This window comes from Schistocerca gregaria, chromosome 7, assembly GCF_023897955.1.
Source record: "Schistocerca gregaria isolate iqSchGreg1 chromosome 7, iqSchGreg1.2, whole genome shotgun sequence".
Classification (NCBI taxonomy): Eukaryota; Metazoa; Arthropoda; class Insecta; order Orthoptera; family Acrididae; genus Schistocerca; species Schistocerca gregaria.
Window position 1 is genome coordinate 76,003,679 of NC_064926.1, and position 27,300 is coordinate 76,030,978.

Genomic DNA, 27,300 nt, shown 5'->3' on the forward strand with positions numbered 1-27,300 from the left:
AGGACTATAATTGGTTTTAGGGATTTGTTCTATTTGAACAGAGATATTTGGTTCTTTTTCTTGACTCTTTGGTTGTGTTGTCACCGTCGACTCGCTAACTTCCATTATCACTTCAGTGTCGTGAGCTGCATCATCCTGAGTAGTGTCCCGAGTAGTGTCAGGAGTTGTCCAGTGGCTGCAGCTACGTAACTTAAAAGGCAACATTGACATGGCTGGGGGTCTCACTGCTTCGCCTGCAGGTAGCTGGGCCACTCGGCATTGTATACATTGCGAGTGGACATGACCTGTACCGCCGCGAGATGCGCAGGTTCTTGGCTGCCTATCATATATTACTAGAGCCTGATAACCACAAACATTTATATACGAGGGTATGTGCTTGTGTAAATCAACTCGCAGTTGCCTGATATCATTCGAGACGGGGAGCTTGTGAGCAGGAGACCATTTTCTGCAAAATTGCCAATTATTCTCCCATAAGGAGCTATCAACGAATTGATCTGCTCAGCGCTGATTTCAAATGGTAGCTCAAAGATACGGACAGTCCTTAATCCAAAACAAGCATGCATAACACGAACTTCACTAATATTGACATCCTGATGACTGAACTTAAATGTTCTGCCACTAGATTCAACAATTTTGTCACACAATTCTGTGCTTTTAAGCTTGACATACACAATGCTACTCACAATTGAAAGGTGAATACCTATAATATCCTCAAACGAAATTTTCATAACTTCCTCTAGCCATTTCTCAATTTCGAACGGATTCGGGTCTCTGCCCTTTCTGGTCAAAAACAAATTTCAATGTGTCTCTTCTATTAGGCTGACCCATCTCTCCTTCTAATATGAATCCATCAAGAGTCTGAAATAACACAGCTAACTACTGCAACAGGCGCTTGACTTACCGAGTGGAGCGTGTCAGACTGCAGCGCACAGCACACGCCGGAGGTCCACACACCATGGCTGCCAAAGGCAGACTGCCAGTGGCGGGAAGGCGGGGGGGGTGGGGGGGGGGGGGGGGGGGGGGGGGGGGGGGGGAACAAAAGTTGTCATTTTTCACCAGGTTCTCATCCAGAGGATAAAGACTATGAATTGTTAGTTGATCCGTAAAATTTGCAGTTTTGTGGTGCCAGTTGCCTTCAGCTGAGCAATGGACATTCCCACCTCCTTAGTTCATGTCAAGACAGTTTTTTTTCACAGAATGTGAGTGAGGTCAACAGTGTCTAGACAGAGTGTCAAAGCAGTTCACGTGTGGCAAGATGGGTCACTTCAGTCAGGTTGTTTACCATGTTGTTGTGCCAAGTGACACTCCATGTTTTGTTTCCAGAGTTCTACAGAGGCAGTCCTGCCACTCACCGCCCAGCCCTTGCTTGTTATGCTGTCGGACACCAACTCTCTCATTACTGGCATCAGACCTGTTGGTGCTGGCCCAGTTATAGCCAGTCGTCTTAAAGGTGTTCCTTCTGTCAGCACTGGCCATGTCACCGCTGGCCTACTGTTATCGCAATGCTTGTCTGTGACAGCGTCAACCTGTTGTCAGTCTGGACATCACCAGCTCTGTTCTGGCCAGCACCCACCAGCTGTTGCCCAGTCTGTCTGCGATGATGACGAACTTGTTGTCAGTTCATCCATCACTGGCCCACACCATCCTGTCAATGCCACTTCTAGACGAATTACCCATCCTGCCATCACTGGTTCTGTCCTGGCTGCCTTCCCACTGGTTGGTGGTACCAACAGTTTCATCTCTGAGCTCCACACTTGCAGACCCCTTCCAATTCATTGTGGTCTTCACCAGTAATATGTCGGCAGTCATATGCTAGCAGCAACAGTCCAGTAGGGTCCCTGACGAATTCCAGTCACCCATGGCTATTAAATTTTCATCTCCCTTCACTATCTGGATAATTTCTTTTATTTCATCATACATTTCTTCAATTTCTTCATCATCTGCAGAACTTGTTGGCATATAAACTTGTACTACTGTGGTAGGTGTGGGCTTCATATCTATCTTGGCCACAATAATGCGTTCACAATGCTGTTTGTAGTAGCTTACCCGCATTCCTATTTTCCTATTCATTATTAAACCTACCCCTATTTGATTTTGTGTTTATAACTCTGTAGTCACCTGACCAAAAGTCTTGTTCCTCCAGCTACCGAACTTCACTAATTCCCACTATATCAAACTTTAACCTATCCATTTCCGATCCGTAGAACGCCAGTTTTCTTTCTCCTTATAATGACGTCCTCCTGAGTAATCCCCGCCCGGAGATCCGAATGGGGGACTATTTTACCTCCGGAATACTTTACCCAAGAGGATGCCATCATCATTTAACCATACAGTAAAGCTGCATGCCTTCGGGAAAAATTACGGCTGTAGTTTCCCCTTGCTTTCAGCCGTTCGCAGTATCAGCACAGCAAGGCCGTTTTGGTTAGTGTTACCAGGCCAGATCAGTCAATCATCCAGACTGTTGCCCTGCAACTACTGAAAAGGCTGCTGCCCCTCTTCAGGAACCACATGTTTGTCTGGCCTCTCAACAGATACCCCTCCGTTGTGGTCGCACCTATGGTACGGCTATCTGTATCGCTGAGGCACGCAAGCCTCCCCACCAACGGCAAGGTCCATGGTTCATGGGGGCGACTATTTACTTAAAAATCACTAAAATCCAGTCACAAGCATTGTCTATGACAAATATTTGAAATACGATGTTATTTGAAACTAAAAAAAAGTATAAATTTAAAGTATGAGTCTTACTATGTAATTGGAAAGCACTGTTCTGTCTGTGCGAAATGTAATTACTGTAATTAACAGGATTAACAGTTGCAAATATAGTAAACAACCTACTTTAAGAAAGTTCCAGATTGTATTTTGAAAGACTGTCATTACTAACATGAAGTACATTTTTATTGAAGCAAGTAAAGATGCTAGGAAGAATTTTTTTTTTCCATGCAGTCCACCAAAATGCAAAATGTATTGTTATATTTACAAGGTGTACAACTTTGCTTCTGCCATTTGCCAATAGGTGTCGACAATGGTAAGTAGTGGTCAAATGAAACAGCTTGGACCTCTGTCAACATAACCACATTCGAACATTAGTTGATTTGTCTATGCATCATAAAGTTGTTTTTGATTGAAAATGTCAGTTTATGAGCCTAATTCTTGTCATTAGCAGGAGGTGTTACTGTTTTGTTTCAATAGGAAGAAAACAGTGGTTGAGTCTCATCGAATGCTCTCAAGTACGTACAGTAAGGACACTGTTAGTGAAAGAACGTGTCGTGAGTGGTGGAAAAGAGAATGTTTTCGAAGATGCAGAATGTGAGATATTGCTGAGTGAGGACTCGTGTCAAACTCAAGAAGGATTGGCAAAATTAGTAGGAGTGACATTTCAAAATGTCTCAAGGCTATGGGCATGATTCAGAAAGAAGGAACTTGGGTCCTGTGTGAGCTGAAACCAAGAGACGTTGAACAGCATTTGTATGTTTGTAAACAGTTGTTTCAGAGGCAGAAACGGGATTTCTGCATCGCATTGTGACCGGGACAAAAAATGGGTCCATTACGATAACCGTAAATTCAAAAATCATGGGGATATCCTGGCCATGCTTCAACATCAACGGTCAAACCGAATATTGATGGCTCCAAGATCATGCCCTGCATTTGGTGGGACCAGCGCAGCGTCATGTACTATGAGGTGTTGAAACCAAGTGAAACAATCACAAGTGCTCATTATCAAATGCAATTAATGCGTTTGAGCAGAGCATTAAAAGATAAACGGCTGCAATGCAGTCAGAGGCACGATAAATTGATTTTACAGTATGACAATGCTCCACCCAACATTGCAAAAGAGGTTAAAACATAACTGGAAATGTTAAAATGGGAAGTCCTACCCTACCCACCATATTCTCCAGACATTACTCCATCTGACCTTCACCTGTTTAGATCAATAGCTCATGTCCTGGCTGAACAACACTTCCGATCTCATGAAGAAGTCATAAATTGGATCGATTCATGGAGCACTTCAAAAGATGAACAATTTTTTCGACACGAGATTCGTACACTGCCTGAAGAAGGGGAAAAATTAGTGGCTAGCAATGGAAAATACTTTGAATGATACATGTGTAACCAATTTGTTTCATTAAAGCCTCAAATGTTGGGGGAAAAATGGCAGAAACAAAGTTGTACACCTTGTACATATCTGACTATTTACATTGTGAATGAGACTGTTGTGTAACTGGATTCATATACTGTGTAACGTCATTTTATTTTACGATTTATACTATTTTAGTTTCTATTCTAATATGTGTCTAACTTCATTGGATTTCATTAATTTTCTGTTTTAACATTCACTGACATTGTAGCAAAATGCATATAAGGTCCACATGAGACCAATGTTGTATGCCACTTTTGTTCAATCTTTCAAAGTGGTTTCTGTGCTGATCTGATCTGTAGATATGTAATCAATTTTTAGAGGTAAACACTTTGCCAATTTAGTTCAGTTGTACCATAGCTTGTTTCATTGCTTGAATGACTTCAAGACAGAAATAAATTGCATTGAAACTCAATATCATGTATGGCATGAATTAATGTGAGCATTTTGCCCATTTCTCATTATTGAATTTGAACTGTCTTTTCTTTTCAACAGCAACAGTGGCAAATCAACTCCACCATGCAGATAATTCAAGTTTATGTAAGAATCTTTATCATAGCAGTATCAAATTCAGTAACTTTATTAATTACGGTGTAATAACTGACTTTCAAGTATTTGATCACAGTCTAGGGAAACTTTTGAATATTCATCCAAGGACATTATAAATGAGTTTTGTTTTGTTGATAAACAAATATTCTTTCAATGTGTCTTCCATCAGTCCTCAGTACAAGGATAGGCAGCTGTGCAATGTCATCATTATGTTGCAAGTGGCAGTTGTGGTCAGAACCAGCGTTCTGTGTAGTTCTGAGTGCGTATACTGAAGCTAAATGAATTCAAACATAGTCGAACAGTGAGTGCTTCCATAATCAAGGTAGCAAAAATGTTTGTGCCCTATAAATCTTTGATATGGTGCTATTGAAATGCCAAAGGAAAAGTCATAACACGGATAAAAATGTGTATTGTGTGATCATGATGGACCATCACTGAAGAGGATGTGATAAAAAGTAAGAAGACAGCAGCTACAAAAGACACTGCAGAACTGAATGTTGCACTCACATGCTCTTTCATAAATAAAACAACATGACGGGAGCTCCATAAGCAGAGAATAGCAGGTAGAGCTGGAATTCCAAAACAGACATTAGAAATACAGATGTGCAAAACAGGAAAACACAGTGCCACAACTACAAAACCTGGACTATGGAGCAATGTAAGAAAGTCATGTGGTTGGACGAGTATTGTTTCACACTCTACCCAGCTTCTGTCTGAGTTAACATCCCAAGAGCAACATGGGTGGTGGCAGGGGGGCAGGGGGGGGGGGGGGGGGTTGGAAATGATTTGGGCAGCCATATCATGAGTTCCACAGTTACTCTGCCATGTTGCTTTATTGTGACAGATTATGTGACTAATTTGGCTGATAAGGTACATGAAATGGTACAATGTTTAATTCCCAACAGTGATGTGTTACAAAATGACATGGCCCCTGCTCACATTGCTTGCATCAGCCAGGATTGATTTTAAGAGCACAAGGATGAAGTGTCATGTCTCCTCAGGCCTTCACAGTCAGTAGAACTCAGTATTATTGAGCTTTTGTCTATTTTGGAGAAAAGGATGTGTGAATGCTATCCACCTCCATTACCATTACCTGAACTTGCCTCCATTTTGGAGGAAGAATTGTGCAAGATTCCCTTGAAAACTATATAGGACCCATACGATCCATTCCAAGATGGCAACAAGGTGTTCTGAATGTCAACAGTTTCCCTACACTGTATGTGTAATGTGCTGTGTTTTTATGTTTCCATACTTTTGTCCAGCCTCTGTACCATCAAAAGTACCAGAACACAGCTGTTGTTAATACCAAAAGTAAGACTTTATAGGGCCTCAACAAGTCTAATATAGAGAAAAGCGCACTCAGCTGTATCACTTTGTCTAATTTTTGGCTATTTGATACAATGATTTGCTTGAAGACTGTTAATGAGAATTCCAAGTTTATCCAAGCATACAAAATTTTACACACACACACACACACACACACACACACACACACACACACACACACTATCTCTATATTGTTATATCCTATAATATTTTGTAATAGTAGATCCTCCCCCCCCCCCCCCCCCCCCAATGCACCATGGACCTTACCGTTGGTGGGGAGGCTTGCGTGCCTCAGCGATACAGATAGCCGCAACGTAGGTACAACCACAAGAGAGGGGTATCTGTTGAGAGGCCAGACAAACGTGTGGTTCTTGAAGAGGGGCAGCAGCCTTTTCAGTAGTTGCAGGGGCAACAGTCTGGATGATTGACTGATCTGGCCTTGTAACAATAACCAAAACGGCCTTGCTGTGCTGATACTGCGAACGGCTGAAAGCAAGGGGAAACTACAGCCATTATTTTTCCTGAGGGCATGCAGCTTTACTGTATGATTGAATGATGATGGCGTCCTCTTGGATAAAATATTCCGGAGGTAAAATAGTCCCCCATTCGGATCTCCGGGCAGGGACTACTCAAGAGGATGTCGTTATCAGGAGAAAGAAAACTGGCATTCTACAGATCGGAGCGTGGAATGTCAGATCCCTTAATCGGGCAGGTAGGTTAGAAAATTTAAAAAGGGAAATGGATAGGTTAAAGTTAGATATAGTGGGAATTCGTGAAGTTCGGTGGCAGGAGGAACAAGACTTTTGGTCAGGTGAATACAGGGTTATAAATACAAAATCAAATAGGGGTAATGCAGGAGTAGATGTAATAATGAATAAAAAAAATAGGAGTGCAGGTAAGCTACTACAAACAGCATAGTGAACGCATTATTGTGACCAAGATAGACACAAAACCCATGCCTACTACAGTAGTACAAGTTTATATGCCAACTAGCTCTGCAGATGATGAAGAAATTGGAGAAATGTATGATGAAATAAAAGAAACTATTCAGATAGTGAAGGGACATGAAAATTTAATAGTCATGGGTGACTGGAATTCGTCAGTAGGAAAAGGGAGAGAAGGAAACGTAATAGGTGGATATGGATTGGGGCTAAGAAATGCAAGAGTAAACAGCTTGGTAGAATTTTGCACAGAGCACAACTTAATCTTAGCTAACACTTGGTTTAAGAATCATGAAAGAAGGTTGTATACATGGAAGAACCCTGCAGATACTAAAAGTTATCAGACGGAATATATAATGGTAAGACAGAGATTTAGGAACCAGGTTTTAAATTGTAAGACATTTACAGGGGCAAATGTGGACTCTGACCACAATCTATTGGTTATGACCTGTAGATTAAAACTGAAGAAACTGCAAAAAGGTGGGAATTTAAGGAGATGGGACCTGGATAAACTTAAAGAACCAGAGGTTGTACAGAGTTTCAGGGAGAGGATAAGGGCACAATTGACAGGAATGGGGGAAACAAATACAGTAGAAGAAGAATGGGTAGCTCTGAGGGATGAAGTAGTGAAGGCAGCAGAGGATCAAGTAGGTACAAAGACAAGGGCTAGTAGAAATCCTTGGGTAACAGAAGAAATATTGAATTTAATTGATGAAAGGAGAAAATATAAAAATGCATTATTTGAAGCAGGCAAAAAGGAATACAAACATCTCAAAAATGAGATTGACAGGAAGTGCAAAATGGCTAAGCAGGGATGGCTAGAGGACAAATGTAAGGATGTAGAGGCTTATCTTACTAGGGGTAAGATAGACACTGCCTACAGGAAAATTAAAGAGACCTTTGGAGATAAGAGCACCACTTGTATGAACATCAAGAGCTCAGATGGAAACCCAGTTCTAAGCAAAGAAGGGAAAGCAGAAAGGTGGAAGGAGTATATAGAGGGTCTATACAAGGGCGATGTACTTAAGGACAATATTAAATGGAAGAGGATGTAGATGAAGATGAAATGGGAGATACGATACTGCGTGAAGAGTTTGACAGAGCACTGAAAGACCTGAGTTGAAACAAGGCCCCCAGAGTAGACAACATTCCATTAGAACTACTGACGACCTTGGGAGAGCCAGTCCTGAGAAAACTCTACCATCTGGTGAGCAAGATGTATGAAACAGGCGAAATACCCTCAGACTTCAAGAAGAATATAATAATTCCAATTCCAATTCCAAAGAAAGCAGGTGTTGACAGATGTGAAAATTACTGAACAATCAGTTTAATAAGCCACAGCTGCTAAATACTAACAAGAATTCTTTACAGACGGATGGAAAAACTAGTAGAAGCCGACCTCGGGGAAGATCAGTTTGGATTCCGTACAAATAGTGGAACACGTGAGGCAATACTGACCTTACGACGTATCTTAGAAGAAGGATTAAGGAAAGGCAAACCTACATTTCTAGCATTTGTAGACTTAGAGAAAGCTTTTAACAATGTTGACTGGAATACTCTCTTTGAAATTCTAAAGGTGGCAGGGGTAAAATACAGGGAGTGAAAGGCTATTTACAATTTGTACAGAAACGAGATAGCAGTTATAAGAGTCGAGGGACATGAAAGGGAAGCAGTGGTTGGGAAGGGAGTAAGACAGGGTTGTAGCCTCTCACCGATGTTATTCAATCTGTATATTGAGCAAGCAGTAAAGGAAACAAAAGAAAAATTCGGAGTAGGTATTAAAATTCATGGAGAAGAAACAAAAGCTTTGAGGTTCACTGATGACATTGTAATTCTGTCAGAGACAGCAAAGGACTTGGAAGAGCAGTTGAATGGAATGGACAGTGTCTTGAGAGGAGTATATAAGATGAACATCAACAAAAGCAAAACAAGGATAATGGAATGTAGTAGAATTAAGTCGGGTGATGCTGAGGGAATTAGATTAGGAAATGAGACACTTAAAGTAGTAAAGGAGTTTTGCTATTTCGGGAGCAAAATAACTGTTGATGGTCGAAGTAGAGAGGATATAAAATGTAGACTGGCAATGGCAAGGAAAGCGTTTCTGAAAAAGAGAAATTTGTTAACATCGAGTATAGATTTAAGTGTCAGGAAGTATTTTCTGAAAGTATTTGTATGGAGTGTAGCCATGTATGGAAGTGAAACATGGACGATACATAGTATGGACGAGAAGGGAATAGAAGGTTTCGAAATTTGGTGCTATAGAAGAATGCTGAAGATTAGATGGGTTGATCACATAACTAATGAAGAAGTATTGAATAGGATTGGGGAGAAGAGAAGTTTGTGGCACAACTTGACCTGAAGAAAGGATTGGTTGGTAGGACATGTTCTGAGGCATCAAGGGATCACCAATTTAGTATTGGAGGGCAGCGTGGAGAGTAAAAATCGTAGAGGGAGACCAAGAGATGAATACACCAAGCAGATTCAGAAGGATGTAGGTTGCAGTAGGTACTGGGAGATGAAGAACCTGGGCACAGGATAGAGTAGCATGGAGAGCTGCATCAAACCATTGTCAGGACTGAAGACCCACAACAACAACAACAACAACAACAACAATAGCAGATCTGTTCAGTTGTTGTAAACATGTGTGATGCGTGCACTCTTTGCACCGGTGCTCCACAGTCCTACTGGTCTGACCACTCTACGACATGTCACAAGTACGGGGGATATAGTAGACATGACCTTACACAAACCAACATCATCTTCGGCAGATCCTAAAAGGGCTCTTCTCTGGCACTGTGGTCCAAGCACACTTCATACAATGTTTCTGCAGAATACAACCAATATTGGTGTTTCTCAAATATGTCAGCCAGCTGCATTGCCATAAGTTGTCTGAACAATTGATACTGAGAGACTGAATATCTCAAAACGAATCAAACGAATAAACAAATAAATACATAAAAGCTATAGGGCAAGGAAATATTCAGTTAAGGAATACAGAATTTAATTGATTTGTTTTCTGATGTACCAATGTAAAAGGGTGCAGTCTGTAATTGATAACTGACATGTTAACTTATGTGAAACATGTACTATTTGATATATACAGTTCCTGACAGAATTCGTAAGAGCCCTTCATCTTGTTGTTATGATTAACGGCAAAGCTTTAGTGTCTGTTATGCAGCATAACATCCAAGGAGACGAAGTGCTACCATCACATTGTCTACAAGTGTGAAGTAGAAAAAGCCAAGTATCCCAAATTGTCACAAATTAGGAAAATAATAAGCACTCTCAGTTCCAAAAAGCTCTGTGGCTACATTAGGTCCACAGTCATACACAAGTGGCATTACAGAGTGGAAAGTATAGAAATTCAGCAATGTGGCTACATACATAATTTCTGCCAGTGGCTCTCACTGAAGAGGTAAAAATCTTGCCTCCATCAAGATTCGAACTGAAAACTAAAACAGTCTTCCCCTTGAAGATAAAATGCATTATAACTGTAGCAGACATCACTCCTTCGTTATCCTAGTTATGGCTAAGATGCAGAATTTGCAATATATATGGTGAACTAAGCTACACTTTCTGTTGGATTAAGCTTCCTGGTTCAAAAACATAAATCTGCTACCTCTATATCATCTCTTAATTTAGAATCATTCAGAATATTTCACTTAAATGACACAATGTTACCAAATTTTCATTAGACTAGTGACAGACAGAATACATTTGCTCAGATGACGTGTTGCTTGGGCTGGCTAACACTGGGGAAGTTCACACTTCAAAAATGCGGCAGTACTGGCTGCTATCACATTGACTGGGAGCAGAAATACCCAGTAAAGACCAATGACCTTTATTCACATTTCTGTAACCATGATTTGTGTCTAAAATTTATCAACAAATAATATTCAGATGCACAGATTGGGACTTGAACATCATAAATAAAGAATGGGAAATTATTTAGGCAGCTCTCTGCCTTTAAGCTATCACAACATTCATACGAGAATTATCAAAGAGTAATTGTTAAAACACACAAACATTATGGAACTTCCAGCCACTCAGTGGACAATGCTAATTGTAATTTCGTTTCACCTTGGAGACCACTGGAATGGTTTAGTAACGCTTGATAGATCCTGCACACATCAACTAGTCTCCTGATACAACTGCTTAAATAAAAAGTTGAGGATCACATAAACAGAGAAAGACCAGGACAAATAGGCATGGAGACTAGACATCTCACCACAGAATAACCTGAATAAGTTGAACACTGGTAAGACTATGAATTCAGATGAAATGAGATTGAGGAAATAAATATTTCCGTATCAAATTCTAAATCCTGTTTTCAAATTACCTCTACACTAACAAATGCCAACTACATATCACTGAAGATTCCTTTGAGTAGTTTTAGAACTTTGGTAACTCAAGATCCCAGTGGAGAGTATCCACATGATCCTATCGTCATCACAGTCCTAGTGTGATGCAGCATGCAATCACACTATGTGACATCACTGCACCACTACCAGAAAAATTTTTATTCTTCACCTTGGTATTAATGAAACAGTTTAGAAAAGGCTCACCAGTCTCACCTATACCACCATCATCTCTGTACCAGTCAGATTACCATCACATATGTTCCAAATTCGTACTAATGAAATGGAACCAAACACCACTTCCAGTCTCCACATAATGCCCAACTAGCACCCTGCAATTTCATCAGAAAGTGTAGCTAACAAAGTTGAAACTTCACTTGTTGAAAGGAGGAGGAAAATAAAGGGACACCTTTCTTTTCTTACATGCCAACACTCAATAGTTTATGAGAAATGACAAAGTTTTCATACTACTTCATCAGTTTGTGCACATGGTGTTCAACCAGATGAGTCAGAAGCATAGTGATTAAGAGCACATTTTCGAATTTTTGCGCTCCTTATTCAGATCTAACTGTATGGCTCTCTCTTTCCACAGCAATGTGTGACAGTGACGTTTTCTGTGACTCTGAGAAATAGAATGGGATTATTGACAAAAGAAATAACCATTTCTAGTCTTATTAAATACAGATTTTATCATCACAAATCTTATATACTCTTATCCAATTAACAGTAACAGAAAATGAAAACACATAAATTTTAGTATTTCAATTTTTGCTTTGATTTTTCGCTTTTTTACTTCAAGAGCACGAACACGCTTCCCAGTGTGATACACCATGAAAATATTGAAAGCATAAAAATTAAGACCATGACAAGCAATGCGTGAAAGCACATATGCCATTAGCATCATGTGAAGGCACATATTGTATTTACCCACTTATAAGAGAAGGTTTTTTCCCAACTATCACTCAAAAAACACAGTCATCTTATATGTACAGATTAAACTGTTGCTGCTGAGGTCACCAGTGCAAGGGATAAGTGAGAAACTATGAAATAGCCACCACAACCATCTATCACTCTACTTAAAATTCTACAATTTTGTGGAAAAAGGGGAAGATAGCTCTAAAACAAATGTTTTGTATTTAAAAAGGTTTTCAATAAAAGTTCACATACATGTACAGATACCGTATGCAAACAATAATGCTGCTTTTTAAGTAAAGATATCATTCAATTAGCAGAGATGTTGTCTTCCAGAAAACATAACTTGATTCTGAACCCAGACCAATACTTTATTTTATTATGAGAAATTTTACTGATTTATTGAATGGTTTGTAAATGAGAAATTCAGTCACTGTTCATCTATCATAATATTTGGTAAAAATGTTACCAGCTTTTAATCTGCTTTAGGACACAATAGTGACATTAAGATGAAACAGGAAGGAAAATTAATCCTGAATGAAATGTCTAACGAATGAAATAATTGTATTGAACTGACTAATTGTTATCACGAGAATAGATTACAGCTGCAAGACCCATTGTAGAGATAGTACCAACAGACATCAGTAGATCACAGGATGAGTGAAAGTCCAAAAACTGGACTGAATCATGATTGCGATCTTTTATTTATATGTTTGGTGCTATTGTTACATATGACTTGCACCAAAGAAGATACTGAAGTCTCTTCACAGTACTACAGAAGAGTTGGAGGGGGAACAGTGATACCAGCTTGACTGAGAACTAGAAGTGTTCAGGGAGGAGGGTAGTGAGTGTGCAGCAAATTACATCATGTTGCCAAACATGGGAATGTATACTGCATGATTTGGCTTTTTAGGAACATCTACCATATTTAAACTGCAGTTTATCTGAATCTGTTTGTAGTCGAAATTGAACTGACATTAAAATTGACCAATACTCAACAATAGTATTCATTTCCGCACGAGACGGTATATGTCTAGATAGGGGCTAGTAGTGTACTTACTTGTCACATGCTGCAATGTTGTCGATGCTCATCATGATGTATGATGGGAACAAAAGGGGGTGTGTCAGCTGCTAGTTCTACACAGCCAAGAAGAGAGTGGCAAGCAGATGATAAATTTGGAAGCAAGTGACATTGTAACATCAGCACAGAAATGAAGTCTAACATGTATTTGGATAAAAGCAGCTGTGTTCAAGGTTCCATGGTGAAAGCAGTGTCAGAAATTGCAACACATTCAGAATAAATAGTTAAATATTTGTGACAATGAAGATATAAATTTCACATCTATGCTATTAGGATCATGATGATGATGAACTGATGCTTAAAAACAGTCATACCACAGACAACAAGGTTAGTACGTGAAAAATTTAGAAAAGAAAACAATCCACAAAATAATGTAAACCATTTCTTTTCATTTACTTTATTTGTTTCTCTATTATCAATATGTAGACAATCGATAAATGGCATAAACATATAATGTTAAATTTTTACGCAGATACTTTATGGCAAAAAAAAAGTGTGTACTTTTGATTAGTTAGGATATGTTAAACATAAATGTTTGTCATAAGATCTCTTGAAAAAAAAGGGGGTTGTCTTACAGTCAGGGTCTTCTTATACTCGCATAAACATGGTATGACACTAGCAACATGTAAAGACATTTATGTCACAGTGTCATTTTCAGTGTGAATATCATTACAAAAAGCAACCTCACTCACATTACTAAATACCTCATGATCTGGCAATAATTTTGAAACAAACCAAACATTAAAAAGCAATTACTTGAAAGCTGTACCCTGCAATTGATTACAGATTATCACACCTACTTGCGATTTCTGTTTGCTGTGACAATGTGAGTGTTTGGAAAATGCAATCCTTCATGTGTCAGTAAAAATATACATTGTAGGGTTGACAAAACTGCATATATTTTGGTGGAATTACTTTTACAGAAGAAGGCAGTATTCCGATTTCATCAAAAACAAAGCCATCATATATGGAGGATAGCTTTGTCTCTCCTACAAGTCAACGTACAGAAACGGATTCATTTTTATGTAAAGTCACAAAACCATGCACAAAAACTGATGGTCAATTTCTTTGTTTTAATTTGCTGACTTTCACAACTCAAAATGGAAATGTCCTTTTCCTATAGATTTGATACATTCTGTCTGACACATATTCATAATTAGATCAGGATTGAATTCTAGAATTATAGTGGAGAATTGAAGTTGTAAGAGCCTTGCTGTTCCCAGTTATTCATCAAATGGACACTTGACTTTGATGCTGATATATTTGATAGCCTGATGCTGCTGAATTCTTTGTTTCCCCTGAAAGGAAATGCATCAGGTGTTTAAGAATTTGTATTCCAAACTTCCTGTCTCCAATGAGGCTGCTGCTGCCATTGCCCACTGCTGCAGTGATCATGTCCCTTGCCTCTAGCCTCTGCAAAACAATCAACACCCATGAATTGACCATTTTATATTTATCTTGAGTTGATTCCTAGCTAGTCACTTGGGCCCTCCATAATGACAGTTGGTTGTACTCATTAGCTTCCACACTCATGTACTGACCAGTTTTCCAGAAAACTGTTACCAACGGTTTTTGTACATCTTCAAGAAGTAAGCAGCAAATGTAGTCCTAAAGTCCAACAAAATGTAAACCAATTAACAGAATGGCATCATAATGTTTATGCAACAGCCACAAAATGTGGAAAGCTAAAAAAAAAATACTTATCATCAGTCCTTGGAGAAAATTTTGTGACCTTAAATAAAAATGGCACTATTCCTGTATGTTACTGACTCATGGGGGAGGAAAAGCTATCCCTCTTTATACAATGATCTGGTTGTTGATGATATTGGAGTATTGATGTGTTAATTAATTTTGCCAAATTGTATGCCATTCTGTCAACCCTATGACTATATTTTTACTGACGGGTGAAGAATTAAATTTGCCCATTACAGAAGAGTCGTATTGTCATTGCACAGCAAACAAAAATTACAAGTAGAAGAGATGCTATTACTAAAATACATGCCTAGATTCGTAATCAACTCCAGATTCCATCTTTCAAGGACCTACTTTGTAAAGCTTGCTTTGTCATGAAATTATTGCCAGATCATGAGGTATTTAGCAATGTCAATGAGGTTGTTTTTTCTAACTATATTCACACTACAAAAATATGATTGTGGCGTATGTGACTTCCCACAGTGCATGTGACATGTGGTGCTCTGAATTTTATGCTTTGAATGTTTTTGTGATGTACCCTGGAAAATGAAACAGTTCCCTTGAATTATAAAAGCAAGAAATCAAAGCAAAAATTGAAATATTAGAATTTATACATTTTTGATTTCCTACGGTGTTAATTATATGAGGTTATATAAGGTCTGTAATGATAAAATCAAATTTTAATAACATCTGAAATGCTTATTTCTCTTGTCAATAACTCCATTGTATTTTTTGATGTCACAATAAATATTAATGTCATATACTTCCACAACGATAACAAAAAAATCATAGAATTAGAGTTGTGTATTATGCTACTAATTCATGGCAGTTTGCAGTACTTTGCATTATTTAAAAGGACTTTTTTCATGAAATCATCAAGATAAATCAGTTGTATTAGTATAGTGCATACAAAATAGCCTTTTCTCATTAGTTTATAGAACACAACACATAAGCATGAGATATGTCAACCTACAGCAATATTGTCTCCCACATTATCTAAAACAGTCTGAAAATGCTTGGCTAATTTTTCGACTTCATACCTGTAGACAATATGTTGGTACCACTTCATCTCCTCGCATGTTATGCTGTGTGAGAGACAGTAAAGCTGCACAGTTGAGCATAATGATAAGGCGAGGGGTCTCATGAATTCTGTCACTGACTGTACGTATTTCATATGCATTATAAGTTACTGTGCTCCATAATGGGAATGTTGCCACCTAATTCTCTGCTTTATTTGTGCACTACCTTGTGGAACATTTTACATCAAGTACTATGAACTACGGTATTAAAAAAATGTCTTGTGACTAGGGCCTCCCGTCGGGTAGACCGTTCCCCTAGTGCAAGTCTTTCGATTTGACGCCACTCCGGCAACTTGTGCGTCGATGGAGATGAAATGATGATGATTAGGACAACACGACACCCAGTCCCTCAGCAGAGAAAATCTCTGACCCAGCCAGGAATCTAACCGGGGCCCTTAGGATTGACATTCTATCGCGCTGACCACTCAGCTACCGGCGGCGGACAACTATGGTATTGCTAAATCATAACAGTAATTGCATGGTCAATTCTACTGAGATGTAAACTACATAAAGGGAACCTATTGATAGAAAAAGGAGAGTACTGATGTAAATGTGAAACTGGTTGAATGCTTATATATCAGTTGCATAATATTTGTAAATTTTTCTTTAATATGAAATACATGCTCGACCAAGAATATTCATTTTTCTCATTGTTGGAGATGAAAGAATCGATAAGCAGCAGGAAAAATCCCATGAGCAACAGGAAACTGAACACAAGACCTTTCCCTTCATATTCTAGAACCTACCCTCCAAGCTGCTGAGGCGAACTCTGTATAGCACATGAATAAATTGTTTATTGTAAATGGTAACTGCACAGAGCCACTGCAACCATGTTTTGTTATATGTGATAGAATTCTGTTCATGAAGTAAACAAAGATATTGTGGTGGTAGCCTATGTTTTTCATTATTTAATTTAAATAACAAACAAAGAATTATCTGTATTCACAGATAGGAAAAAATCTCATTGTCTACCAATAACTTATTCATGAAAAAAAGAATTTTTATGATCTGTTTATTTGAATAATTATGTAGACAAATTTATCTGAATAGTGCTCATCACTCATAGCAGACAATCGCATTGTGAGGTAGCACAGATACATATTTGTAGCTTTTTGCATGTGGGGGCAGAAAAGGTGTTCACTAAGTTTTGATCAGAAGTCAGCAGTGGTGTCCAGAATTAAACTACATCCATGTATTCCCATGCAGTGCCTACTGGGTTTTCATTGTCAATGCACAGCTTTAACACAGTGCACCCCCTTATCTCTCCATTCTTCAATATTCTTTTTAACTCTCAGTGATGAGGGTACAGCCATCAAGGCTTTTTATCAAGTTTCCATGTGGTTTGGTCTACCTTGTTATAATTTCCACTTTCTTAGCTCTAAAACATAACTGGAGCAACCATTTCTACGTTTTATTGAGGAGAGGAGTTACTTACCCCCTGAACACTGGAAGCATCACCAGAGAGCCTTGCACAAAGAACTCCAACAGCATTTCTTTCATCATCAAACCATGCTGCTTCCTGGCGAAGGATGGAATCAAACACCATCACGCGTAGCCTTTTTGTTAAACGCACACCAGCAACCCCAAACATGTGCATCTGCCAGGGAAACACAGCATATTGAACTAAAAAGCTTCAATGACTTTACATTTATTGAGTTTAGTTGGTTTCTTTAATAATTATATGAGTTGCTCTGCAAATAACTGAAGAAACAAACTTTGAAGTAATGTCTTTTATTATACACAATTAGAGGTGGTGTCTCTAAAAGGTTAGCTGGTGGAGTTGAACAACACACAATGACACTATAGTATGACCAGGCAATGTAATAATGACAGCAACTAATTAGTGATTTGATTCTTGAGTTTCTCCCGGTGTATTTGATAATCAAAATATCCACGGGTGTACTGCCGGTCTACAGTGTAGAATGGGCATAATATTTTGGCGATCATACATGTCGGCATCATCAGGTGATCTGACATACTGAGCTCCTGTGAACGTGCCGGTACGGAAATCTGTACACTATGGCTGCTCAGGGGGAACTGTGTTCGATCAAGGCGGCAGCCGATTTAAATACCCTCCGCCCGCAGCACACTCCCTCCGCCGTCCACGCCCCACGCCACAGCTGCGCAGTGGAACAGATTGCGAAGGTGTCTGAGGTGACAGCGGTGTGATGGTTCTGTCCGCCGTGGTCACTACAACTATATGTTTGCTCAATTTACTCTTACCACGACCGAAAACAGTTCCCCCTGAGCAGCCATAGCGTACGGATCTCTGTACCAGCACGTTCACAGAAGCCCAGTCTGTCAGTTCATATGATGATGGTGACATGTATGATCGATGAAATATTGTGCCCGTTAGACACTGTAGACTGGCAGTACACCCCTGGATATTTTGATAATTAGTGATTGGTTACTGCATTACTGACAATCCAGACACAGTCAAGGACTTTTACCAATACACAACAGAAAATGTAATAATATAGGCTTATCTATTCCTATCAAGGCATTTGATGAAGGACATCAATTACATACTCTGAAACACCAATATGTAAAACTGCTTTTGAGAGAATATTGGATGAAGATAAAGGAGCCAACTAGAAATGAGTACTACTGTAAGTGGCTTTCCTACATTTAATTAGTGAGTGAGCAGTTTGTTGCAGAGATTGGGCAGCTGATGAAAAGATACATTGTGTTGTTTTTATAATAGTGAGCAAAATAAGCCTCACTCTAGGGGGTAAGACTACATAAAACTGTAGTTCTGTTGGAAAATATGGTTGACATAATCAATGATAGTCTTGCGTGACTAGAGGTATATTCCATGGTTAAGTTTTAATATGAGTAAGCACAACAGACCTCACAAATCAGGAGAAAAAGCATACAGCAGCAGTCAATACATGCAACAGATTTCTCTGACCTCCAAGGAAACCAGCAAGGTGGTGACAATGCATTTTCACAATGTTCTGATAACTGTCATGTTTCACAAAAAGATTAAGGGTGTGACACTCATCAAAGCATTATGAAATTTCACCACCTCTCTGCTATAACTCAAAAATATATGTAGCAATTAAATGTTAGCTGAAAATGTGCTCCAGAGGGCAGTCAGGTATGGCAACAACTGAATTTCTTGGATAAGATGAATGTACCATCAAGTGCAAAAGGTCGTTCAATAATATATGGTTTTGGTCATCTATAACTGAAACAATGGCCACATGGTTTCAGTCTGTTGCCTCACACCCCCATGCTCCAATGTGGAAATTGGGTTGCCACAAACTAAGAAGCATGAGAGGGTCTGTAAGATACTTTCCTGCCATACACTAATTGATGTGACTGATTCCTGCTTCGCTATAACCTAAATATAACTGTTACTCCATCTACACCTCTGTTAACACTTAGTTACAAAAATAAACACAAATTTTTGGGTACTACAGTGTATGAAACTGTCATGGAAAGACTTGGATCGTGACACATTAAGGAAAATAGATTTTGGTTCGATAAATCCACATCTGTGGCATTGAGATCTGTGGTGGGGCTCCAGCAGTCTATACAGGTAGGCTTTTTAGAATACACGAAAGACAATAAGATTGATAGCTATGGTAAAAAAGGGACAACCTTGTAGAGGAATTTTGAGAGAATATGAAGTACTAGCATCTATTCTATGTACACTCTGCTGGCAATTTGATTTGTGAAACTAAATCCAGAATAACGCACACAACTAGGCCTACAATAGACATGAAAGGGAAAACATACACAATTACAAGTAATAAACAATCTAGGGACTGCAGTCCACACACAACAAGGACAATTTTTTACAACAGAGTGCCAAATAATTTTAAGATTGGAAACATAAATACGGTAAATCATTGGTGGGCAATGGGCAGCCCGCGGGGCAGATCTAGCCTGCAGTTGATGTCAATCTGGATCATGGAAGAAATTAGTGGGAGAGAAAATGCAGCACTCACATTAGCCTGCACCCAGAACGCATGTTTGGATATTTCCACTGACACTCTGCTTGCCTCAGGTTTGCAGCTCATGATGCAGACCAGTGAAAGTTTTGCTTACTCATAGTATGTGCAGTGCTATTTCATTGCCACTGGATTTTAACAACAAACAGAAACACCTTTACAGCCTGAGTGCAAAATTATGGAACATGTGCTCATGTGCATGCGGGTAGCAGGGAAAACAGTTCAGTGGCTTGAAGGGATGTGGGGAGAAATATTTTGCCTCTCAGTCACTTCTGGCAACAAACACGTTATTTACTGCTTACTGCCTTACCTCTGTGCTACACATTGATATATCAGAAATGTTAGAAGAAGACACCAATGGCACAAAAATTAGTGACTACTTGTGAAAAATGCTGTTTTGAACAATGGCAGCAGGTTCCATAACTTGATGAGCAAATTACCATAATTATCTGTTGTTGCTACACGTATAAAATTACGTGCTAGATGGTTGTTAATTTCTTGCAAGTGTTTCCACAATTCTTTCACAAAATGTCTCACACTAAGATGAGAAAACTAGATTCTGAATGTCATCTGTTTAAGGAGAATTCACCAGAGGACTATTTCTTTATCGTGTACAAAGATAAGCTCTTTGCTTTTCATGTAGTGAATCACTGTGTGTTGTGAAGGAATAATATTAAAAGATACTTTTCTAAAAAACACACTGCTCAACAACAGCTTTCTGGGCAATTGCACAAAGATGAAGTTACAATTTTAATATTCAATTTGGACAAGCAACAGCAAATGTCTGTCAAACTGAAGACACTGTGACAAGTCAGCTAAGTTAGTTTCACAATAAGCAGAAAAATTACAAAAACGTTAATGCCTTTTGCTGGAGGCAAATTCACAAAAGAGTGCCTCCTTGACACTGTAGATATACTATGTCCCAATAAAGAGAAAGACTCTGGACAAATAACTTTATCAAGATGCACAGTTGTTTGACGAATCTGTATGACGACTGATGACATTAAATTAAGTTTGTGTGGTACACTGCCAGATTGTAAATACTTTGAATCACTTTGAATGAGAACACTGATTTGTCAGACACAGAACAGTTAGAAATTTTTGACCTTGGTATACATATGGAGCATAATATAATGGAAAAATTATCATCATTTCAGCCATTAAAAGGAAACACTACTATCGAAGATATTTTTGAAGAAGTGTAAAAAATCATCTAAACATTCAATCTGCAGCAGTGTCAGCTTGCTTGAGTTTGTCCTGATAGAGCACCTGCAATGGTCAGTTCACAAAAAGGTTTTATTAGCATGTTAAAAAAAATCCTCTGAATTCAATACTGAGAAAGTCAATTTAATTCTTCACTGCATGGTTCACCAACAAAGTTTGTGTCCAGCCCGCAAGCTTAAGTAGGTATGTGAATTAGGCCCATGGTCACCATGGGTTTTACGTGCTTGCTTTAAAGAATAAACTGAAGCACTTATTAATTGAGAAAAGCTGATATTTAATACAAACTTTCAAAATGTAATATCTTCTTGTAAAACTGTTGGTGTATATGGCCATAAGCCTGTTTTTGTAACAGGATATTGATAATTTCTTATCATCAAAATTTATATCAATGTATCAATTTGTCTAACAATGGAAATTCCAAATAGGAACATCAATAATGTAGGAAAAGACAGATTGCTACTTACTGTAAAGAAAGCAAGTCAAGTTGCAGTCAGGCACTCACATAGAGCTTTCAGTCACAGTCACAAGCTTCATCACACACACACACACACACACACACACACACACACACACACACACACACACACACACACACGACTGCCAAACTCCAAGCCGGCACGAGATGCTGGAGTTGGCGGTAGAGTGTGTGTGAGGTATACTTGCTTGTGTGTAAATGGAGTGTAATGTGTGTGTGTGTGTGTGTGTGTGTGTGTGTGTGTGTGTGTGTGTGTGTGTGTGTGTGTGTTTTTTACTGATGAAGGCTGTGGCTGAAATATTTATTAAGTATCTTTTAATTGTGCCGGTCTGCAACTTGACATATCAATTTATCTTTTAGTGGTAACAGAAGTACAATTAATGCAACACTGGCTGTAAATGAGTCACCTGGCATATTTCTACATGCTGACACAAGCTGGAATAATGATTATAATGCACACAGTACATTAAATTCTAGTATATTATGGCACCCTTCCCATTAGCCCAATCTTCTCAAATAATTTTATATACGGAGAATCCAGTCAGGGAGTTAGGCTTCAGCCATATCCCTTTTAACTACAAGTATCAAGGGATGAGTGGTTTACTATCCCTAATGCTTGCCATTGCAGTTGGCAAGTTCACACATTAATATAAGGAGCATTAAAAGACTGTACTGGATGGTGCCTATCACATTTAGAACACTTGGTTTGTCTATTGCATTGTTGCTGATATCACCAACCTCGAAGCACTGAAACATTGCAATGGAATACAGCTGAGCGTCATGAGGATAATTGCCAATGTGATTCAGACTGCCATTTTGAAAGGAAAGAGGAGAGGGTGAAACAGTGTACATCTCACTGTACTTTTCCCACGTGATTTGCATTTTTCATTGTGATAAATAAGGCACAGGGGCAGTCTACTACATACTGAAGAGTGGATTTGCTATCTCTGTATTTCTTCCCTGGATATCTCAATGTCACTTGCTCTTATGTGGGCTCACCCCAGAATTTATACACCCTAGTGCCTGGAGGAGTAATGAAAAATTATGTACAATCAGTTTTGAGTTAAATGATTATAACAATCAATTGTGCATTTTGTGTACTTCTTTCCTTAATGTGGATGATGTATCTACAGATGTGGTGTTCAATTTGCAAAATTTTCTCATTGAATAATTTGTTATTACTGCACTGTGGTCTCAATTATGCAGGAATGACAATTTCTCAATATGTCACATCAAATACTGTTCACATTATTTCATTAACAATTACATACTGGAATAAATAAAAAATCCACATCTCCTTTACAAGTAGATGGAGGAAGGAAGAGACGAACACAGCAAGTGGGGGAGGACATGTGTGCAACACAAGTGTCGAATGTCTACACAGGCAAAACAGCAGGAAAAAGGCTAATTGTCAATAGTTTGAACATATTGATGGTGTTTCCATGAGAAACCCTCTTTTTTGCAAGTATCTAATATGTTTATGAATAATTTTCAAGAGAAAGCAATTGCTTCTGCAATTTTACAACTGACAGAATCCTGGGCACATGGTGACCATATGGTACTAGTACAGTCTCATGGTGAGAATTTGTTGATGGAATAGTCTGAGTATCTAAAATCCATTTACGAAAATAAATTCAGATTGGGAGAAGAATCATACCTTTGGACATGCCTGTTTTTACAAAATGCTGATGGGTCTTTTGAAATTCTATCACATCCTTCAGAAACACTGATTGGTCAAAAGCCATAAGCTATCAATGCTCATTTAATATTTGATGCTGACTAAGAGTGACTGTTGTTTCCACTTCAAGAGTGACAAACAACATAAAAGGGTTAATATTAAGACAGCACAAATTAAAATTAGCCACGTGACGGTTTTTAAGTACCCAGGAGGCGTAACAGAGGATCTAAGGTGTCATCAGGAGGTCGTGGCTCAAACTAAAAGTAGCTAGAGAAACTAATTACATGGAAATATATTAAAAACAAAGATTCCAAGACTTACCAAGCTGGAAAGCACCGGTAGACAGGCACAATAAAATAACACACAAACACACACACAAAATTTCGAGCTTTCGCAACCGGCGGTTGCTTCGTCAGGAAAGAGGGAACATCAACATCAACATCTTTCCTGATGAAGCAACCGCCGGTTGCGAAAGCTTGAAATTTTGTGTGTGTGTTTGTGTGTTATTTTATTGTGCCTGTCTACCGGCGCTTTCCCGCTTGGTAAGTCTTGGAATCTTTGTTTTTAATATATTTTTCCCATGTGGAAGTTTCTTTCTATTTTAATTACATGGAAAGCTAGAAAAGCAGCTCAGGGAAAGACTGGCTAATTGTTTTGTTTGGAATGTGGTGTTCTGTACAACTGAAACATGGACACTGAAGAGAGGGGATGATGATTGTAAGTATTTGAGATTTGGAAAGGCAGGAAGTATTAGTTTGATAGAAGATTCTGACTGTTGTTTACAGAGACTAGGTGACTACATTGAAAAATAGTATCATGTATCTATGTCAGTTTGAAGTCTAATGAAACATCCAGTAAAACTTACTAATTTGTAACTTACATTTTCAAGCACTCTCATACAAGCATCAACAACAATGCAGTCTGTTGTGGAAATTTGGAATAGAACTAACCTGTAAGAAAGTTCCCACTCCAGACAAAATACCAATGACAAGGAACAAGATGGAGAATGTACTAGTATCCCGACGAACTTCATCTGCTTCTTGGATTGACAAAACCTGCAACACAGGTATTCAAAATAAAGTAAGTAAATTTTGTTTTGTTATTATGAATGGAACACTGCCTCAAAGTTCATTTTAAAATGAAAGGATTTAGAATTAAAACTAATGAAAGTGAAAGCTTAGTAACATAGTTTTCAAATTCACTAGTGTTCATAAAACAAATTTTCCTGCTAGCAGTTCAGTTAATGTCTTGAAGTTAATGAAGGATCATAATGAATCAGAGAAAACTATCCAAATTGACTGTGAGAAAATATGAAATAAAGATGGTGGTAACACTACATTTTCATACATTTGTCAATATAGTCAACTGTAAATATTGTGTGAAATAAATGAATACACTATGGATGAATATTTCAAATTATTTATAAACATAAACTAGTTTGCCTTAGGTTTTAATGCTGATAAATTTGGCAATGCTGCTTAAATTAATGGCGAGTCCTCTCCATCTTTCAAGAAGCTCCCACACATACACCTACATGATTACTCATTAAGTGTTTGATGCTCTTGAATAGCACACAGGAAAAACAAACACCTAGATATTTCTGTGCGAGCTCTGGTTACTCTTATTTTATTATGATGGTCATTTCTTCCTATATCTGTGAGAATCTACAACATATTTTGCCTTTTGGAGAAGGAAGGTCATAACTGAGATGTCATTAAAAGATCTTACTACAACAAAAATTGGCTTTGTTTTTACGACTGCCACAACAACTCGCTTATCATTTTCATGACACTCTCTCCCCTATTTTGCAATAATACAAAATGACCTGCCGTGCTTTGAAGTTTGAGTTCCTCTGTTAATAGTATCTGGTAAGGTTACTATCTGGTGTAGCAATACAGGAACACTTTCAATTATTTATTGCACAAGAGCCAAACATTGCACAGATGTCATACATATTGCATTTTGAAGAGAAATTTCGAAAGTTGTATATTCCATATGCGAACCATGAGTGGCCCGAAAATGTCAATACGGTAATCAAATTCTTGCCATACACATCCCAGCAAGACATTGTCGACTGTGGCAGTCGCTTCTCATATTCTCTACCGGAGCTCTGCTACATCACGTTGCATAGGCAGTACATACACCAGACCTTTAATGTGTCCCCACAGAAAAAAGTCACACAGAGTGAGATCTGATGATTGGGGAGGCCATTTCATGAAACAGCTAGCTCCACACCTGAACTTGCCATTTTTGCGACTCATGCTGACTACCAGCAAATCACAAACTACGCTGTGGCTGTATAAATTAAAAAAAAAAAAAAAAAAAAAAAAAAAAAAAAAAAAAAAAAACATATGTACGATATTTGTACACTGTTTGGTTCTTGTGCAATAAATATCTGAAAGTGCTCTTGGGCTTCATGTACATCCTGAACTGCAGAAGAGGATGGACAACCATATCATAGGCATCTCCACAGTCTTTTGTTCACCTTCCCCAAAGTACTTTCTATGTGACTGCTCCAATTTGTTTGTAATTATAATCCCTAGGTATTTAGTTAAACCTAGGACTTTTAAAATTGTTTTATTTACTAAAATTGTCTGCATTGTATCACTCAACATTTTTAGTAGAAGACAATGCAGACAAGCCTTCTAAGTATCCATGGTTAGGGCATACAGTGTAATGATACAAAATAATATTGAAGCATTTCTTTATGCATGTACTGGACACAACTACACAAGTACTGAAATATTTGTTCTTGTAATGTACAGGGTGATTCAAAAAGAATACCACAACTTTAAAAATGTGTATTTAATGAAAGAAACATAATATAACCTTCTGTTATACATCATTACAAAGAGTATTTAAAAAGGTTTTTTTTTCCACTCAAAAACAAGTTCAGAGATGTCCAATATGGCCCCCTCCAGACACTCGAGCAATATCAACCCGATACTCCAACTTGTTCCACACTCTCTGTAGCATATCAGGCGTAACAGTTTGGATAGCTGCTGTTATTTCTCGTTTCAAATCATCAATGGTGGCTGGGAGAGGTGGCTGAAACACCATATCCTTAACGTACCCCCATAAGAAAAAATCGCAGGGGATATAAGATCAGAGCTTCTTGGAGGCCAGTGATGAAGTGCTCTGTCACGGGCTGCCTGGCGGCCGATTCATCGCCACGGGTAGTTGACGTTCAGGTAGTTACGGACAGATAAGTGCCAATGTGGTGGCAATCCATCCTGCTGAAATATGAATTGTTGTGCTTCTTGTTCGAGCTGAAGGAACAGCCAATTCTCTAACATCTCCAGATAGTGTAGTCCACTTACAGTAGCACCTTCGAAGAAAACGGGACCAAAAACTTTATTGGCTGAAATGGCACAGAAAATGTTCACCTTAGGCGAGTCACGTTTATACTGAGTTGTTTCCTGCGGATTCTCAGGGCCCCATATACAGACATTGTGACGGTTGACTTTCCCGTTAGTGTGGAAAGTTGCTTCATCACTAAACAGAATCTTTGAAACGAAAGATTCATCTGTTTCCATTTGAGCAAGGATAAAATCACAGAAATCGATTCTTTTAATCTTATCAGCTGCAGACAGTGCTTGAACCAATTTCAGACGATAAGGTTTCATAACTAACCTTTTTCATAGGACTCTCCATACAGTTGATTGTGGAATTTGCAGCTCTCTGCTAGCTCTGCGAGTCGAATTTCATGATCTGCGAACAAATGCTTGCTGGATGCGTGCTACAGTTTCATCACTCGTTCTCGGCCGTCCAGAACTTTTCCCTTTGCACAAACACCCATTCTCTGTAAACTGTTTATACCAACGTTTAATACACCACCTATCAGGAGGTTTAACACCATACTTCGTTCGAAATGCACGCTGAACAACTGTC

At 38.6% G+C, this 27,300-nt stretch overlaps 1 protein-coding gene across 1 annotated transcript in view; it reads right to left on the reverse strand.

Moving 5' to 3' along the window:
- The window catches only part of LOC126281289 (multidrug resistance protein homolog 49-like), a 290,653-nt gene that overhangs the window by 51,471 nt on the left and 211,882 nt on the right, over positions 1-27,300 (reverse strand). Inside the window, exons 16-17 of the mRNA XM_049980112.1 lie at positions 24,360-24,464; positions 17,509-17,670 (exon numbers count right to left, since the gene is read on the reverse strand). Of these exons, the coding sequence (XP_049836069.1) occupies positions 17,509-17,670; positions 24,360-24,464 (267 nt within the window). The remainder of the gene's footprint in view (positions 1-17,508; positions 17,671-24,359; positions 24,465-27,300) is intronic.